Source organism: Equus quagga, unplaced genomic scaffold (genome assembly GCF_021613505.1).
Source record: "Equus quagga isolate Etosha38 unplaced genomic scaffold, UCLA_HA_Equagga_1.0 203_RagTag, whole genome shotgun sequence".
Lineage (NCBI taxonomy): Eukaryota > Metazoa > Chordata > Mammalia > Perissodactyla > Equidae > Equus > Equus quagga.
Window position 1 is genome coordinate 9147470 of NW_025798627.1, and position 18610 is coordinate 9166079.

The 18610-nt window shown below is 40.0% G+C and overlaps 1 protein-coding gene across 1 annotated transcript in view; it reads right to left on the bottom strand.

Moving 5' to 3' along the window:
* Nucleotides 1-18610, bottom strand: part of LOC124233475 (ankyrin and armadillo repeat-containing protein-like) — a 66119-nt gene that overhangs the window by 40057 nt on the left and 7452 nt on the right. Inside the window, exons 3-7 of the mRNA XM_046650591.1 lie at nt 14490-14927; nt 12531-12694; nt 11785-11888; nt 6802-6982; nt 5222-5441 (exon numbers count right to left, since the gene is read on the bottom strand). Of these exons, the coding sequence (XP_046506547.1) occupies nt 5222-5441; nt 6802-6982; nt 11785-11888; nt 12531-12694; nt 14490-14927 (1107 nt within the window). The remainder of the gene's footprint in view (nt 1-5221; nt 5442-6801; nt 6983-11784; nt 11889-12530; nt 12695-14489; nt 14928-18610) is intronic.

Sequence of the window (18610 nt, forward strand, 5' to 3'; positions counted from 1 at the left end):
ACTCCTTGGCAACTCCCTCTCATTTCATCTCCATAACCAGTCTATCACCAAGTCTAAATATCTCTAGAACCCATCTTTACTGCCACCACCCTACTCCAAGCCATAATTACCTCTCAACTGATATCCCCCCCTTTGTTCTTGCCCTTCCCCAATCCATTTTTTCAAAATGTATATCTGATCTTTTCACCTCCTTGTTTACAACTCTTCTGTGGCTTCTGAAGGCCATCTGATCATGAGTACAAGAGAAGGATCTGCTGGCTCCAACGTAACCTGAACCCCAGCTACCTGCCCCTCTCCCCACAAGCCCCCACAACCTATACACCTTGTTCTCTTCATATAGGCCTTCTTGTTGCTCCTCAAACATAGGGTACGACCACCTATCCCAGGTTGCCCAGGTAAGTACAGGTCTATGCCTGTCGCCCCAGCATAATTATTAACAGTGCCCCCTCCATTTTCAAAACCCCCTGATTTGGATGATGAATTATCCGGTCACCCCGGGCTAATCCAGCTGTCTGAAAGCTTCCATCTCCCAAAAAGCACTTCCCAGCTAGGAACTAGCTAACTGTTATTCATTCCTCGGCCTAAAAGTGGTACTTCCTCAGTGAAGCACTGTTTTTCTCCCAACTCAGAAACTTCCAATGGCTTCCAGCCTGCCTTAGTAGTCTAAATTTTATATCATAACCTTCGATAGTCTATAACACCTGACCCAAATCTATTTATTTAAAATTACTGCTTAGTCTTCCAATTTCTGGTCCGGCATGAGAGGAGCTTAAAGGTCACTAATCCATCCTAACAGCAAGTAAAAAGCTGAGCAAACCGAAAAATCAACAACTTTTCTCAGATCCGTTAGAGAAGCAAGGTCACAGGGCAAAAATGCTGTCCCCAGAATTGAGGGGACAAACAGGCTGAGAATCACAACTTACTGCAGCAGAAACCGCCACAGAAACCAGTTCTGGTGTAGAAAAACCTGAACTGTAATTGACAAATTGCTGGCGGCTCAGCGTGGGCAAGTCTGAGAGGTTAAACCTCCAGGGGGACCAAGTCACAGGAAACCCCCATATTTCACTGAGTTTTACCTCCAGGAGCTCAACCAGGTCCTCACAGTGACTATCAGAGAAAAATTCCTTCGTGTTTCCAGCAGGGGGCGGGGAAAAGGAAGCATTTTGAAATACACCAGAGCATTCTGTCTCTCTTAACAAGGCCTGTCTGTCCTCAGGAGAAACTATTTGACGAGAGCCTAACTTGCGGTTTTATTAGAACCTAACCCACCCAACTTCAGCTCGCTCTAGCCATCTTGACCCACCTAAGGGGGAAGGATGGACTGAGAAGCAGGTCGAAGTTCACAGTCCGATACCACAGGCTCTCTGAAAGACTGAGACCTAATCATAAGACTACAGAACAGGTTGGTCCATTTCAATCAATGAAATGCGATCAGCTGCTCTCAGCAGGACAAATATCAAAATGACCTGAAGAGTTTCTTTTAAACCACACTAGCCTCCCCGCTGCCCTCTCCTTCACCTCTCCACCCTCCTCCCCCAAAATTTCAGCACACCCCAGGGGCAGGAGTACTATTCTTACATCCCCCGCTTCCTGCTCTAAAGATATGCAGGATCTTGGCTCCCATGCAGACCCTCTGAATCAGAATCTGCATTTTAACAAGATCCCTGGGTGGTCCCTACGTACTTAAAAGTTTATCCCAGAGTGGTGAGATAAAGTGCCTCCCCCTCCCCGGCATTTGTAATGTCTGATGACATTTTTGGTTGTCACAACTGGGGTGGGGGTTCCTACTGACATTTAGCCGGTAGAGACCAAGGATGCTACTAACCATTCTACAGTGCACAGGATGGCGCCCCACAGCAAAGAACTGTCCTGTCCCCAATGTCAAGAGTGCTTGCTGAAGCTGAGAAACACTGCCCGAAGACAAGCTAGAATCAAGAAAGTTCTGGAGGGGTTGGCGTAGTCTGAAGAAACTATTCTCTGGTTGAGAACCCTGGTCTAAAGAATAGATGCTCTATTGGGACCTGAAAGCCATTTTTACCTTTCTTTTCTCTGAATTTCTATATGACATTACTGCAAATTAATTATGCCAGTGATTGTCCAGTGCTCCCCTGCATTCATCCAGCCATGCATTTATTCAACATTCAACAGCTATTTCCTGATGGGACCTCCTAATGCCTGGCTTTCTTCTGGACACGAGGACACCATGGCACAGTAAACCAAATCCGTGCCCTTATGGAGCTTATATTCAAGAGAGGGAAATGCAATAAACAAATAAATAATACTATCCAAGGTTGCCACAAGTGATACTTAGAAAAGAAAAAAAAGAGCAATAATGTAGGAGATCCACTGTTGTTACTCAACTGCAAATTCCTACAGGGCAGGTGGGTGGGATAAGCTTCCTCTTTCCCCTCCAGGTCCACTCACCTCCCTTTAGCACCCTCCCTGCTTTCTTCCCCTGCAGATTTAGCATCCCCAGCCCTTTGGCTTGTCATTCTCTGCCAATGGGGAACCCTGGCAGGAGATTGGAGAAAGGAAGAGAATGAGGTCAGGATACTCATTCTCTCCGAGGTTCCCTCTCTGAGGTCATCTCAGGCTAGCTGCGTTCCTCCACCCACGGAAGGTGGCTCCTCTTACAAAGTTCAGGCCTTTGTAAATAGTTTCTTTAAAAATAAACTCTTCTTGGGGCCGGCCCGGTGGCGCAGCAGTTAGGTTTGCACGTTCCGCTTCTCGCGGCCTGGGGTCCTCCGGTTCGAATCCCGGGTGCAGACATGGCGCCGCTTGGCAAAAAACCCATGTTGTGGTAGGCGTCCCATATATAAAGTAGCGGGAGATGGGCATGGATGTTAGCTCAGGGCCAGTCTTCCTCAACAAAAGAGGAGGATTGGCAGCAGTTAGCTTAGAGCTAAAAAAATAAAATAAAGTTCTTGAATTACATAGAATATGAAGGTACAGTCTCTTAGATATGGAGATATAGAAGGCATAGCCTCAGGCCGGCCTTGTGGTGTAGTCAACTGTGCTTGCTCTGCCTCTCCTCCCTGGGTTTGCTGGTTAGGATCCTGGGTGTGGACCCAGCACGCTCATCAAGCCATGCCCAGCTGCCGTCCCACATAGAGGAACTAGAAGGACTTACAACTAGGATATACAACTATGCACTGGGGCTTTGGGGAGAAAAAACAAAAAAAGAGGAAGATTGGCAACAGGGCCAATGTTCCTCACCGAAAAAAAAAAAAGAGGTATAGCCTCTTAAAATTTTTCTGCCTTCTCCATATCCAATACTTAGGTCAAGTCTCTTACCTCAGTCAAGAGTGACTCATTCCTCAGACCTCAGATTGTTACTGTCACTAGGTGGCAGCATATCTAAATTATATTAACTGCTTTTTTTTTTTAATGTGTAAAACCCACTTTTGAGCCTGATTTTATAAAAATAAGTAGAGATGACAGCAAATTCCACAGTGAGAAAGAAAGAAAGGAAGGAAGGAAGGAAGAAAGAAAACCTCCAAAACTTAAGAGTAATATGACTAAAGAACCATTGGTTGAAAAAATTTTTGCTTCAAAATGTATACCAAACTTCATTAAGCGACATTATCATGAAACAGAGCATTTTGCAGATTATATACTATAAGAAAAGTTTTAATACATGCAATAACCTTCTAAAATGCACCAAATATTTTATTTATTTCTTACCATTTCTTTCTTTTTTCACGTCCATTTTGGATGACTCTGTTTTAAAAGAGAATACACACAGAAGTATGATTATTAATATAACAATAATTGTATTTATTTTAATTATGTCTATAAATAATTTTTTATTAATAGTATAATAATAATCCAGTTTCCTAAATTAATCAAAATAGACTCATGAATAGGAACAAAATGACTATATTTAGATACAGACGGCGGGATTACATCAAATAGGATTGAGTGCAACTTTCAGTCAAGCCACCTGGGCATGGTGCACCTGACCCTGCGTCCGAGCCGACCTGGAAACGCTGCCTCTCAAGTGGCTGGTCAAAACTCACACTGGGGCTGTGATTTTTGTGTCAGTTAAGTAATGACACATAGACATTGCCAGTAGAGTTGTACATTTTCCATACTTCAAAATCTACCCAATTCTCAGCAAATGGAAATCCAAGTTGTCACAGTAGGAATGAGAAACTTTAATTTACCAGAGATTTTTTTCACACCAAAAAGGTTTGAAATATAACACATCTTACAAAACAGTTTACCCATTGCATTTAAATTTGACTGAATTTGTGCTCTATTTTAACTAGGTTCATTCTGTATTGAATATTCAATTGAGCTGATAGAAACATCTTAATATCAAAACATTTTAATCATACTGATAGCGTACAGAATTTATTACTAGCGAATAGGATTAAAGCAGAACATTTTGTTTTGGTGTGTGCAAATTTAGCACAGCTTATTAAGATAGCTGACCTAGTAAAACATAAAATCGCATTTCTCATTGCCAATATTGGTGCATCAGCCATTCCTGATACTCTCTCTCTACTTCTCTCTTCAGTTATGGAGACTCTCCACTTTCATCTTCAACTTTATTATTTTCATACTAGTTACATTTAGTCCAATGAATATGTAAATATGTATGTATACCTAATAATTTGATAAAATGCCTTTTAAAGTTTAAACTAGATTAACTAATTAAGGGGTTATTAATCATAAAAATTATTATTATAAATTTTTTATTATTAAATATGTTTATGTAGTGTGAAGAAACTATTCCCTGGTTGAGAACCCTGGGATAAGAAATGGATGTTCTGCTGGGATCTTTATTTATCTTTTCTCTGAATTTCTACAGTACATCACTGTATATTAATTATGCCAGTGATTATCAAATGCTATTCTGCATTTGTCATCCATGAATTTACTCAACATCTACTCCTGAGCACCCATTAATGCCAGGCTTTCCTCTGGACATGAGGATACCATGGTAAATTCAACCACATCCTTGCCCTTTATGGAGCATATATTCAACTGAAGGAGACGCAATAAACAAATAAATAACACTATATAAGGGAGCAATAGGGGATTCGTAGTAAACTAAAAGGAGCTCCTCTGAGATAAATGAAACAAAAACTTCACCTTTGCTCTAGGTACCAATACTAAATTTTAACCTTGCTCTAAAATCAGCATGCATTGTTAATGCTGAATAGGAAGGGGTAAGTAAAAGGAAAACATTTTAGACTTAAAGACTTTATGGTACCTTGGCTATACATAATAAAGCGTCTCTGGTTGACGTTGAAGTTGGCTTTGCACAGTTGGCAGATAATCGGAACTCTGTTATGTAAAGCGGCATGATGGAAAATAGCATAACCTGCCTCATCTGAGACATTGATCGTTGAGCTGGAGGTTTTACGGCTAAATGTATGGAAAACAGCAGATAATCCTCTTTCAACAGCAGACTTCATACCAAATGGGATGCTCTAAAATTATTAAGAAGCCCAGAATTAGTTTTTTCAAAATTCGCCAAAATTTGGTTTAAGGGGAAAAAAGGACAACGAAATGTATTAATACAATGACATGATTGGTGCTCAATTACAGTAGAATTTTCACAAAATCCATGAGGAAAGTGTCTCACTGGGCAATGATTAAGTTTGTTAGAGCTATATAGAAACACTGAGAACTTTAAAAAATATTTTTGGGAAGTTTTTTCTTCTTCTTTTTTTAGGAGGAGCTGTAGATCCTTCTTTGAAGACAAAACAGGGTAGACAAATATATTTCTGAAGTACTTTAAAAGCAAATGGAGAGGCTGGTCCTGTGGCCAAGTGGTTAAGTTCGGGCGCTCCGCTTCAGCGGCCCGGGGTTTCACTGGTTTGGATCCTGGGCAGGGACACGGCACCACTCATCAGGCCATGCTGAGGCAGCGTCCCACACAGCACAACTAGGACCTACAACTAGAATACACACCCATGTACTGTGGGGCTTTGGGAAGAAAAAGAAAAAAAAAGATTGACAACAGTTGTTAGCTCAGAGCCAATATTAAAAAAAAAAAAAAAGCAACCGGATATCACTGGTTCCTTTTCTCATTTAACAATAATCTCATTTAGAAGTTTGGAAACTCGAAATATATAACTTTAGGAATACAGTTTGTCTCCTTTGCTCTAGGTCTCAAAATGGAGAGGTAAAAACGCTGCGCTTTCTTTGAGACATTCTATTTAATAGTTTAAAATTCAATTAACAGGTTATTAAACTTTAAAATTTATGGAATTAAAACAAGTAAATGGTAAGTAGATACCAGTGTACCCTTTGAAAGTGGTGAGCTCACCACTTAATTTATCAGTTCCAGATCCCGGAAGTCAAGGCTCCTTGAAGCCATGTGGAGTCTGACTCAGGATGCCAGTGTGCTCCTTACGTTTAGTTCTCAGGACTGAAACCTGGCTCTGCTGTTTACCAGCTCTGTGATTTGGGAAAGATCCTTACCTCAGCGTACCTCAAATTTCTCACGTGTAAAATAGGAATGACAATAGTACCGAGTGCCTTGGAAAACTCGGTTGAAAGGACTTATAATAGGGCCCGGCGTACAAAACAAGCATTCAATAAATATTAGCCATTATTAAGATTAATCACAATCCAGTTCATTAACAGCTTGTTTTGTAACTCTGCCAGAAATTTCTAATCCAGAAGTGTACAGCTTTTCAGCCACCAAAATATGGAATTTTCATTTCATAGTGAAGACTTTATTTAACCTATTGTTTGTCCCTAAGATAAAAATTTGTTTTAGACATATATTTATTTACAATATATAATTCCTTACACTACATTATGTGGTAACCACTGAAATACCTTGCATTTCATAGATTTTTTGAAACCAAATTTTTTCTTGAATTGTTCGTGTAATTGAGCATCTGTCAGAGGAAGTCTTTTCAGCCTCAGATTGTTGACTATTTCATTTATGGCTCCCCACCATTGTGTCTTATATAGTTGCTGATAGAAAGTTTCCAATTCAAAATAAATCACATAATAGCTATAAAAAATTAAGAAAAAAGATAAGTTTTTCTGACTTTGAAGTGATTTGCTACTTTCTTTTCCTATGCTGGCAAAACTTTATTTTTCTATAACAATTAAATACAAAGTGTAGTTTCAATTGAAGTTGACTGTAAATATTTTAATAACATGGTTATCAACTGTTATTAATTGAGTTATTGTATAACAAATGTCTTCTCCGTGTTGGTCCTTCTAATTGACTCTGCCTTTCCCATGCCAGTGACAAGAGGCACTGTCTAAAAGTGACTGGAAATTCCAACTCTGGCTGAAGGATTCTGGGTTTACCTTCTAACCATTTGCTTACTCTCTTCTTATAAATTTATGTATTAACACTTTTTATTTAGTTATGTCTACATTTGCTTGCTCAAGAGTTTACCTTGAGTCTGACCTGGAATGATGCTTTGGGCAATGCTCCTTGACTTTTACTAACTGCTGCAGTAGACTAGAGAAACCCCCACCCCCAGGTCCCTGAGACACAGGTAGGCAAGGGCCTCCATCCCTATCACACTGGAATGGAAAAATGACAAAATTTTGAGTGACTCTGTTCCCTGGGGTTGCTTATCATCACAGGTAAAAGAAAATGATGCCTTCCTCCACTTCTGCCCATGAGGTACATTCCCATCCCCAGATTCTGGCAGTAAGCGCCTCAGCAGCTGACTCGACCTCTGCCGGTGGGAGGCCTCTTAATGTTACCTGGGTTTCCGCTCTAAATGCAACTGTTGATTGTTGTAAATACAGTATTCTTGACAGTGGCCACTCCCTCCTATGGCTCCTCATTCTGCTACTCAGGGACTATCCGTTCTCCTTCGGGTGCTGAGGAGTTTCTTCCATCATACTAATGTCCAGGGAAGCGAATTGGAGTCTCTCTGTGCTAAGGAAACTCCTTGCCCAGAAGCTGAGGGGGAATCACTGAGCCCCACGGGTCAGTTAAAGGAAGGTCTTAAGGAAACATTCTGTTATGAACTGGTCAGAGGCTAACACTCCCTTTCCTTGACCTTTATTTCAACCCGTTTCCTGAATACAGTAGACCTCTACACGGATGGAGGCAAGTTTGAGGACCTGTTCACATTTATTTGAGGCTGTCGTTCTTCCTATCCACCATCCCCTCCTCCCAAAAGGAAACTAGACCACCAGAATATAATCTAAAGGTTGTATTCACCTGTATCTCGCAGGTATAGTGCCAGGCCAGGTGGTGGTCACTTTATCCACGGGTCCTGACTTGTTGGAGGTGCCACCTTCCTCAATGCAGACTTACCTACCTTACCAGATACTAGCTTCCAAAACCAAGGGGCAGGTATTCTGAATCCTACTCAGATTTGAAGGCTTTAAATCAGTGTTTATAGGCTCTAGGGCCTTAAGGAGCTGTATAGGTCAGACGTGAATGTTTGATGTGTATTGGATAATGAAACTGAATTTCTAGAAGAATATAGCTCACCTTCCGTTAGTATTATGTACACTGATAAGAGTGGCCACCACAAACAGACACTCCAAGTCCCACAAGACTCCCTCCACGAGGATCACACTGAGAATGTCCTTTGATCTTTGGCTCGGCTCTGTATCATCCTGCTCCAACAGAATCTCAACACCAGCAAACTCTGTCTTTTCACGTACTTCTTCAGGGAACTGGCCCTGGCTGTGTTAAATGGCCATGAGAACAGGAGCTACTAACTACCTTTGGGGCCCTGGTCCTCCGTGACGTACTCTTGGATCACTGCTTAAGCAATGAAACAGACTTATAAATTCACCAAATACTAAGGGAAGGTGGGCTGGAAATTCAGTTTAGTCATCCAGTACATCAAACATCCAGAACCAGCAGGGTGCTGTCCTACCCTAGAAACTGAAGAAGGAGGTGGTAAAAGTCGCTGTACCCTGAGAAAGTCTCTGACCACAGGATTCTGTGACCCCTAAGGTTGGATACACAGGCCCACGCAGAGATGATTATTGGAAGCCCAGAAAGCCCAGATGGCGGCACTGTGAGGGAGCCCTCATCCAAGTACAGCACAGAGACATACCACTGTTCTTACTCAAACCTTAAGTGTAGTGCAGGGACTTTAAGGGGGCCTCGCTTTTAAAATAACTCCCTCCATATTCTTCTGCCTGGGATTCTGCACCCAGCTTAGGGACCGTGGTGAGGAGCTTCTAATACCACACTTCCCTGACATGCCACTGTCACATTAAGTTATTCTGACCTGCCTCCTAACGTCTACAACAGTATCATGATGCTGGTATGCTCTCCCCCAAATAGGACATTTTAGTCATCTATTTTCTTCAATCATTGTCATCTTAATAATTCATGAGTTCTTCTGCCTTTATGGACAGCCAAATCCTGGGTATCTGAACTGTGGCCCCTATTTTTTGATTCTGAAACAGTGGGAGAACCCAACCTGAGCCAAAAATGAATCTAGGGTTTAGATGTTTCTGGGTATGCCTGGAGAGCCAGTGGAACTGGTCCTATTTTCATAAGGAACCAAGAGTCTCCTAGGAAATAAATCACTCTGAGGAAAGAGAACATCAAGATACACGTAGTTGGTACAATAAAATGCCCCTAAAATCAAAGAAGAGGGAGATTTTGAGATGGCATGTTTTTCCATCACTCAGATTATTCTCTGGTCCAGCACCAACATAGAATGATCCCTATACTACAGAAAGGAACAACTGAAAGCAAAATGACTGGAAGAGATGTTTTTGCACGAAATTATTAGGGGTTCATTATTAGTACTTCTTTGAAACCAATAAAATAAGTAAGGAAAGAAATTCTCCCTATTTCATTGGATTGGCTCCAACATGTGTCACAGTTGATGCATGCTGTTTAGCAGGGATCAGGAGGAGCCAGCCCCAAGGCGACACCAGCTCCACAACCAGGAGCAGCAGTGCCAGAGACAACAATGGCGTTAGTATTGAGTTGCCTTCATGGTGTCTATTGGGCTCTAGGGGCCCAGTGGTGGATCATTACAGGGAGCTCAGGCATGAAAGGAGGAAACTGAAGATGTCTCATATTACCTCGGAGAGCTGATCTATGGGCATATGAGATTCCTAGGAATAATTGTGTGGGGGTGGATTTTACAGGGAACCGAATGTTCTCTAGTAATTGGTACAGGAGCCAGGAAAATACTGATTATTACTCCACTTGAGATTTTTACTGTTATTGTATGCTGGCTGGGTTTGGGAAACAAGCTTATGCTGGTTTTGAAAGCCTGCAAATTCAAGTCCATCTGTCTACAGTTCACCAACACCGATGACCAAATGCTGTGCATTAATCAGAAACTAGAGAAACGATTCCACTGTGACATCCTATTGCAACAACATGACTGGATCCCTTACAGTGCCACGGCGATGTGCTTATGCCAACAATATTCCTTCACTCACAACAACCTCTCACCAACAGCGTTCATCCCAGCTGCCTCCCTGCATTCCCAGGATCATTAGTGTCCAGCCAGACATTAGAACCTGGAAGAATAAAGCTTTATTCAGAGGTGCCTCCCGGACACTATTACGCTTGGGAAGGACTGTACATGGGGTATGTCAATAGTGTTGGGTCCCTGAGCGAGAGATTCTTCTTCCAGGGAGATGCATGCCAACTGTCCATTCCAGAGGCATGAGATCTGCTGCTTAATTGTCTTCAATATCATGGAGGTCGTTAGCCACACGGTCTTTGACTTCAGCTCTAGTACCATGTGTGCATTCAGGCACTAGTCAATGGAAAGATCCACCTTTCATTCTTTATCTTGCTTCTCCCTCTGCCTTATTTCTCTTATTTCCCTCACTGCTATGTATCTTGAAAGAAATTTGCAATCTGTGTCTTTACTTCTTTACATCCCATGGACTCTCCTCAACTTTACCCTTCAACTCAATACATACAGCCTTGTATAGCCACAACTAAAATTCTCTTACCAAGTCACTGCCAAATTTAGAGGGCTCTCTTCAGTATCAAATTGATTTGGCCTTTTTCTCTATTGAATTTGATGCTTTTGATTAGTTCCATATTTTTCAAATTCTCCCCATTTGGCTTCTATATTATCATACTTTCTTGGTCCTCCTCTGCCTGCAGCATTCCTCTCACTCTCCTTTGCTCTCTCCTCTGCTTCTCCCTACCCCATTTAAAAGCTGCTCTTCTTCAGAGTTCTAGACTTGGCCCTATCCTCTCAAACACTTACATGCCTTTAAGAAAAACAAAACAAAAACCTCTCTTATATGCTTTGAAATCTCAAGTCTCTACCTCCAACCCAAATGTCTCCTCTGAGCTCTATTTCCCATATTTCCAAACTTCAGTGTCCAAGATATGAAAATCCAAGAACACAATACATGAAGGACCCTAGCAATACTGAGAGAAACACATTGCTCAAAAGATGACAGGTATAACAAGACCCAGCAGAGGAAGAGGATTTTAAATCATATTCCTTATGGAAATGAAGGGGTATGTGCTGAGTCCACCGCTTTCAGTGGGCCCATAGGATTTGATCCTTACCTCCATCCCCATTTAACCACTGTGTTAATTGTAAGAGCTAATTATATCACTATAATTTTATACAGAATGTATCAAACCTTATAAAGTAATAAACATAACAGTTATGTTTATAGTATATATATTTACTTATAGTATATATATAATATATATATATAACTTAGTTTGTTGAGTTTGTACATCATTCATGGTGGATATTATTGTTCTAGGATCTCCATACAGAGGTTTTAAGTAGGCCTTTGCATTTCAACACTTTCCTTGTTTTCTGCTAACTTTCAACAAGTTCCAGTTACTGTGAATAATTACTGAAAGTTCCTTACCTTTTTCCGTTAAATTCCATGACTGGTATTGAGTAATATTCTTTGTATCCTGAATCTTCTGCAAATGTATTAGCAGCACAATCCCGTATTTTTTCTAAATTGTTCTAAAATATGAGTTATGTTACTAAAAACATATCTTTAAACAAATCTAAACAATTATGACTTCTTTTAGATAAAATTTTAAACATGTAAGTGACAAATTTTTAACATAAAATCCCACAAGACCCTAATAATGACTGCGTGTATCCAATTCCTAATTTGGGAGTGAGGAAAAAACACAAAAGGAAAGATACAATATAGACAATATGACAATTGAAATGTATAATGTTTATACTAAACTCCAGATGAAGAATTATTGTTCCCAAACTCTGGAGGATCTCTGTTCTGATACTAATCTTTGAGGAAATGGAAGAACATGTAGTGAAATATTCAGGGATTTCTACTGAACTCTTTGGTTAACTATTCTAGGGCAAATATGGTCCATTAGAGGTCTGTAAACTCTGCAAGGACGATAGTTGTATCTAGCTTATTTATCATTTTGTCTTTGACATCTAACATAGTACCTTGGAAATAGTTAGACTTAATTCATGTATGTCACAGAATGTATGGAAAAATTAGTGAGTTGGGAAGATAATCATTTGGAGAGCTGCCAAGTGCCTGTACCACCAGAGACTCTTTCTGGATGGAGAGTAGGATAAAAGAGTTGTGAAACGACAAAACATTCCAGGAACAACAATAATTTAAACCTGAAAATCTTCCAAAGCATTCTCAATTGAAGGGGTGCTGATATCAAATTCAATTCCTCCATGAACATGAAAATACTGATTCTCTTTGTAGTGAAAATTCTGGCATTTAAAATCTCGTCCATAAATGAATGGAGGCAATTCTCGCTCTGTCTTGACCTTGTCATCTCCAAAAATGAAAACAAACTTTTATTTAAAAAGTGGAAAAAGCACATAACAATCATATTTTGGAGATCTAGATTCTCACTCACGTAAACAAAGTGGAAAAATCCACACGAAATGAAAATCTGGGCAATTTCAGTCTATAAAATTATTTATGCTATTAGAAAATGCTTTGAGCATTTTCTGAGGTTTCATTGTACAAACATTTCAAAATAGTCAAACCATCATGCTACTTACCGATTTTTATGTGTGAGCTCAAGATTAATATCTTACCTTCGATTATCAGAAGAGATTTGACACACTGTGCCTTAAAGAATCCTTGGTTAAATAAACAAAAACTCACCCGGGCTAGTTTAGGTAAAAAGAGATATTAAAAAGAAATAGGGGGGTATCTCTCACATGACAAAAATAACCAGCCCATTTTTCTGAAAAGTAATGAAACCACACATATAACATTTAAAAAAATTAATTTTCTAAAATCTCAGTAAGGATTAGGTTTGTTCAATTATTTTGACTTGTTAGCAGAATGTGGTTTCAGCAATATAAAGTATATACTGTATTTTGAGAAATATAAAAGGTATAGAAAATTACAAAGAATAATGTAACTTCCTAATCTCACCATCTGGAATTAACTATTAACGTTTAGTCATAGTTGCTTCAATAATTTAGGTAACAAAACATTACACATATACCTAACGTGCTTTTTAAGCAAGGCCCTGGTAGTTCCATACACCTGCTGTCCCCCAACCTGCACGTGGGACAAGCATGGTCGTGAGTCCAGTCTTAAATAATTCACAGACATGGATGATAATCTTCACCATCTGTATTCTCATGATACAAAATTTAATTAAATGATTTGCAAAACTTCTACTGAAAATTGCCATCTGAATAGAAAGCCCACTATAATAAACCTACATTGGGCACCAAAGAAAATATATAAATTGCTTGCTAATCTGAGTGGAAGGAATAGTTTGCACTACATTCGTGCCAAATTCCATATAAACATGGTCCTCTTTCAGCTCTCTGTTCACTTACATGAGTCTATTTGTTTATTACAGTGCCAATACATTACTAAAGTTTTAAAATATGTTTCCATCTCTTTTTCAGAAATGTAAGAGCATATATGATCCTTTAGTGCTTCATATTAATTTCAGAATCAATTTATAAACTTTCATGAAAAACACGATAGAGGTTTTGAGTAGAAGTGCATTGAATTTAAAGAGTAATTTGGATGAGATATGATATATTCACAATGTTGTCCCACCAGCAACATGGCCTGTTTCTCATTTTCTCAGAACTCGTTTTAAGTCTTTCAACAGCCCTTATAATTGGTATAAATATATACCAAGTACTATGTACATATACCAAGTATTTTTAATTACTTTGGAGACATTAAATTTTGTTTGTTTCCTTCTAACAGGCTACAGCTAGGTTACATGGTTAGACCTGCATACTGGAAACAAAATTGAATTTAAGTGTAAATTTAATATATATTTTATTTTATTTTTTTTAAGATTGGCACCCGGGCTAACAACTGTTGTCAATCTTTTTTTTTTTTTTTTTCTGCTTTATCTCCCCAAACCCCCCCTGTACACAGTTGTATATCTTAGATGCATGTCCTTCTAGTTGTGGGATGTGGGACGCCGCCTCAACGTGGCCTGACGAGCGGTGCCATGTCCGCGGCCAGGATCCGAACCCTGGGCTGCCGCAGCGGACGGTGCGCGCGAACTTACCCACTCGGGCCACGAAGCCGGCCCCATATATCTATATTTTAAATTTGAATTTTGATGATACTCTTACCTGAAAAAGGCTGAAGCAGACTATTTAAATATGGGACTTTCATCTTCTTTTTTAAACTCAGTAGAAATGGAGTCAGAAAACATATTAACTTTAGGTATCCTAGCCCTCTTCTGATTTCTTTGTTCTTCTCAAAGTGTTTTTGAATAACCTTTTTTTGAAGATATAATCTCTGCTGTAGTCTCTGGTAGGTACAAATATCAAGATAATCCTGATTATATTTTATAGCATTCGTAAGCCAATAGGCTGTTTCAAATATAAAAACATTTTCACATTGTTGAACTTGTGTGGTACTGAATGTCAACTTTAGCAAAATATTTTCAGCATATTTCATAAATACAGCTTTTTCTTCAGGGCTGTTGGGATTATATGTCGGATCTGCATTCATGTCTTCGTCATAGATTCCATTAAAGTCTGGATCCTTTGTAATATCAATCAGACCTTCACATAAAAAAGAAAAATTTTAGCTAGTGAAAACTTCATATTTGGCTTCTACGTAAATATAGCAGATTGAACACAGAGTTTCATCTTGAATTCCTCCTAACACGACAGTAAAGGAATAATGAGACAGCAATATAATTGTTAAAGATGAAAAGCAGATGGATGCGTGGTAACAAAGCAGGGTAAAGAAACATGCAAGCTTGTGGAATTAAAAGAAAACAAATTTCCCTTCTTTGGAGGAAAAAAACCACAATTCCACATGTCCCATCTTTAATCAAGGAAAACATGGAAGAAGAAGAAAATATGATCTTCCTTTAAGCAAAGAATCAGCTTCTTTCTTGAGTTAAAAGCATAATTTGCTTTTTCAGTCCCTGTATTATACATTTCTTCTTTTTGCTGATAATGGAAGTTAAACATATACAATAAACAAAGAAATTACTTGCTCACTAAGCATGACGAAATCATAAGAAACAAAACAATTTTACTCTATTACAAATGACAGATTTCCTGTTACATTTTCTTCCCATTTATGACGAAATTAAGGACTTTCTTGTTGTCAAATTGTGTTTCTAAAGATAGTTACATCTACAACGTTACCCTTAATCTAGACTTGAGAAAACTGCTTGGAATCATAAAATATGACTTCGTGGAAAACGTGGAGTTTGTTTGTAACATAGGTGCCTTAAAGTGTAAATAATCCATCAATGTGCCCCTTCCATTCTTCCTCAAATCTACTTCTTTTAAAAAGCCAGCATACTCTTGGATTTTTTAAATGGCCGCTATGATTCATCTCCCTTTTGCAAAAGAGCCAGTTAAATTATCGAGAATATAAAGAAATTAGAATGTTTCTGACTTAAAAAAAAAATCTAAATATAAGCCATAGCATTGTTGATACCTCTAAAACTTTCTGGCTTGGGTGGGTGGGAACCAATGGGCAGCAAATCAATTCTCACCAAAGAATAGCAGAAAGGCTTAGAAATTGGAACCTCTGAAGAACAAGTCACAGTGTTGGAATTCAAAAAAAAAAAAAAAGGATTGGTTCAAAGTCCTGATTAAGGAGATTCCCAGATAGTACAGCTCCTTCCCTTCCTCACTAAAAGGGCTGTGAAGCCGTGTGCTGACGACCAGGTTAAGTGAGAATCTGTGTCCTGAATGGGGAGACACACAGCCCCTTCTCCTCCTCTGGTCCCACAGTCTTCGCCCTCCCTCCAGGCAGGAGACTGGAGGAAACAGACCAGTCTAAGAGAAAAGACCTACAGATATAGTGTGTGGGGAGGGGCTCCTGACGGAAAAGGTAAGGTTTCTTCCTGATCACCCTGCAGTGAGGGCGTGCTAGGCAGCAAGCCCTGCTCCTGCCTCACTGCTACAGGAGAACAAACAGCAAGGACCGAAGGCAGGTGGGGAAAGCCTCTCAGAGGAGAGACTGAGAATGGAGTGAAGAGGGAGGGAGAAGGAGCAGGGGAAGGGAGAGCAGGAGGGAGGGCGGGGAATGGGAGAATGGAATTTGGAGAGCAGTAGAGGAAAGTGCCTAGAGAAGAATCAGCGGGTTCGGACAGAAGCAGGAGGATGAAGGTGTCCAGAGACACGTTTGTGTGCACTTCCTGAGAGTTCACTTTACTGACAGGAGGTCGGTATTTCTGTTCAAAAGTTTGGGGCCGAGTTAGTGATGGAAAACGAAGTTAATTTTAAAAATGACACAATTGTTCATGTGACGAAAAATAAAAAGTTATTAAAGAAAGGAAGTGTGATCATAGCACTTTATGCTAATCAGCTAGGAAGATGTACAAAGTCATAATAAAGTAAAAAACGAGGAAAGATTTAAGCAAAAATTGGATATAACTAAATTTGAAAGATGAGGGAAGGGAAACAGAAGATTCCATTGTTTTCACCTCTATGCTAATTTCTTTTAGTCTTATCTCCTGCCCTGCTTTTGCTCCTGAACTCCAGATTCTTTCTCCATGCCTAATAAATATCTTTACCTGAATGTCACAGAAGCACTTCCAAACTAAATTCATCTTTCCTCTCCCCAAAATCCACTTTCTTTCATTCCCTATTACAGTTAATGGTGCTATTTATCTATCAGTTCCTCAAAAACTAGAAACCAGAGTCTCCCACAATTCCTTTTCTCTTACATTCTATCTGTTATTAACAATTTAATTTGTACATGTATTGAAAGTTTACTGTGTACCAAGCTCCGTAAAAGGTGCTGAGAATTTAAAGATAAAAAAGACACACTTTACTGTGCTTTCCAGCAGAAGCTTAGGGTCTAATAAGGAAGACAGAGGTGAAGGCAATAATTTCAATACAAAATGGTATAGTGTGCACAAAATAGAGGAGGCTGTCTTTGAATCAAGTCTCAGAAAATGACTATCAATAACCTGGGGAAGAATGTGAAAGAGTGGGTGAATGGCAGGGAGAAGGACATTTCAGGTAAAGGACAGGGGCATAAAAAATAAACATTTCACTTTACCAGCTTGTGGTATTAAATAAGGTCATATCTTTCTCTAGGATTTAAACTAAAAGTTCCCCTTCCCCATTTTGCTACCACAAAAATATCTTTTTCTTCTTTCTCTCATCCCCCAAACTTCATGCAACAAATCCAAGAACCCAGGAATTACTTACATCAAGGGACTTGCCCTAATTAAAATCTCCTCTCAGAAAACTGGATATGAACAGATTTTTAGTGTGCTCTGTTCTCTACTGCCTTTGCTACTGTTTTTGAAGAGTTGTGTTTCCTTTTGGCTTTGTACAGTGCAAAGTTATCAGCGAGGTAAAGTTTAATTTGGCCAGACTGATTCCCAGTAGTCGGCACTCCCGGAAAAAGAGCTGGCCTCCTGCAAAGTTCCTTGGAAATCCACTGGAGCAGTGTTTAAGGCCATCACATGGTCAGTTGCAAGACTTAAATCCAGTCTCCCAGTTCTGCCAAGAGAGGAAGTGCTGTTTCCCCAAATACGAACAATTATATAGCGACTCTTGCTGCTAGCCTGCCATCATACAGCTGCAACTACAAGGACTAAGCTGGGAGGACAGAGCCGGAGCCAGGTTTCCAAGAGTCACACTGTATATCAGACACCTTTTGTTCCCTACCTCACTTCTTCTTAGACCGTATTTTTTACTCTAGCTGTTGATGAATCAGCCAGCTCCACACAGATATAACCTGACTGCACCTTGCCTCTCATGCACCACATGGCCCTTATTTTCCCCTGGGGCTTCTCTGCCGCTGCTGTGTTGGACTCCTGATGCAACCCATCCAGTCATTCTGATACACGAACAAATCTTGAAGTGCCAGGGAGTTCACCCCCATGCAACCTTTGAACAGCGGAGGAGAGGAGGCATTGGCTACAGGCTCCCCTCTTCCATCCCTCTGGCTGACAATTCTGAAGTCTATTGTATGTGACTCCTCAGAGAGTCCAAGCAAAATGGACCCCAGATGGCCAGCTGGTGAAAGCTCAACAGTACATCCCTGGATTGATGTTCCCTCCTGGTCTAGTCACTTTTCCTGTCCCTCACTCCTGTTCCTTGGAGTCATTTCCCATAAACTACCCTGACTTAAGTCCTCAGTTCAGGCTCTAATTTGGGAGGTAGCCTAGGATAACACACACTGCTCTTGCATCGTCATCTTGGACCTGGCGTTTCCTTAATCATGTAGCATAAACGCTCCATGGCCTGAGTCCCTTTCCCCG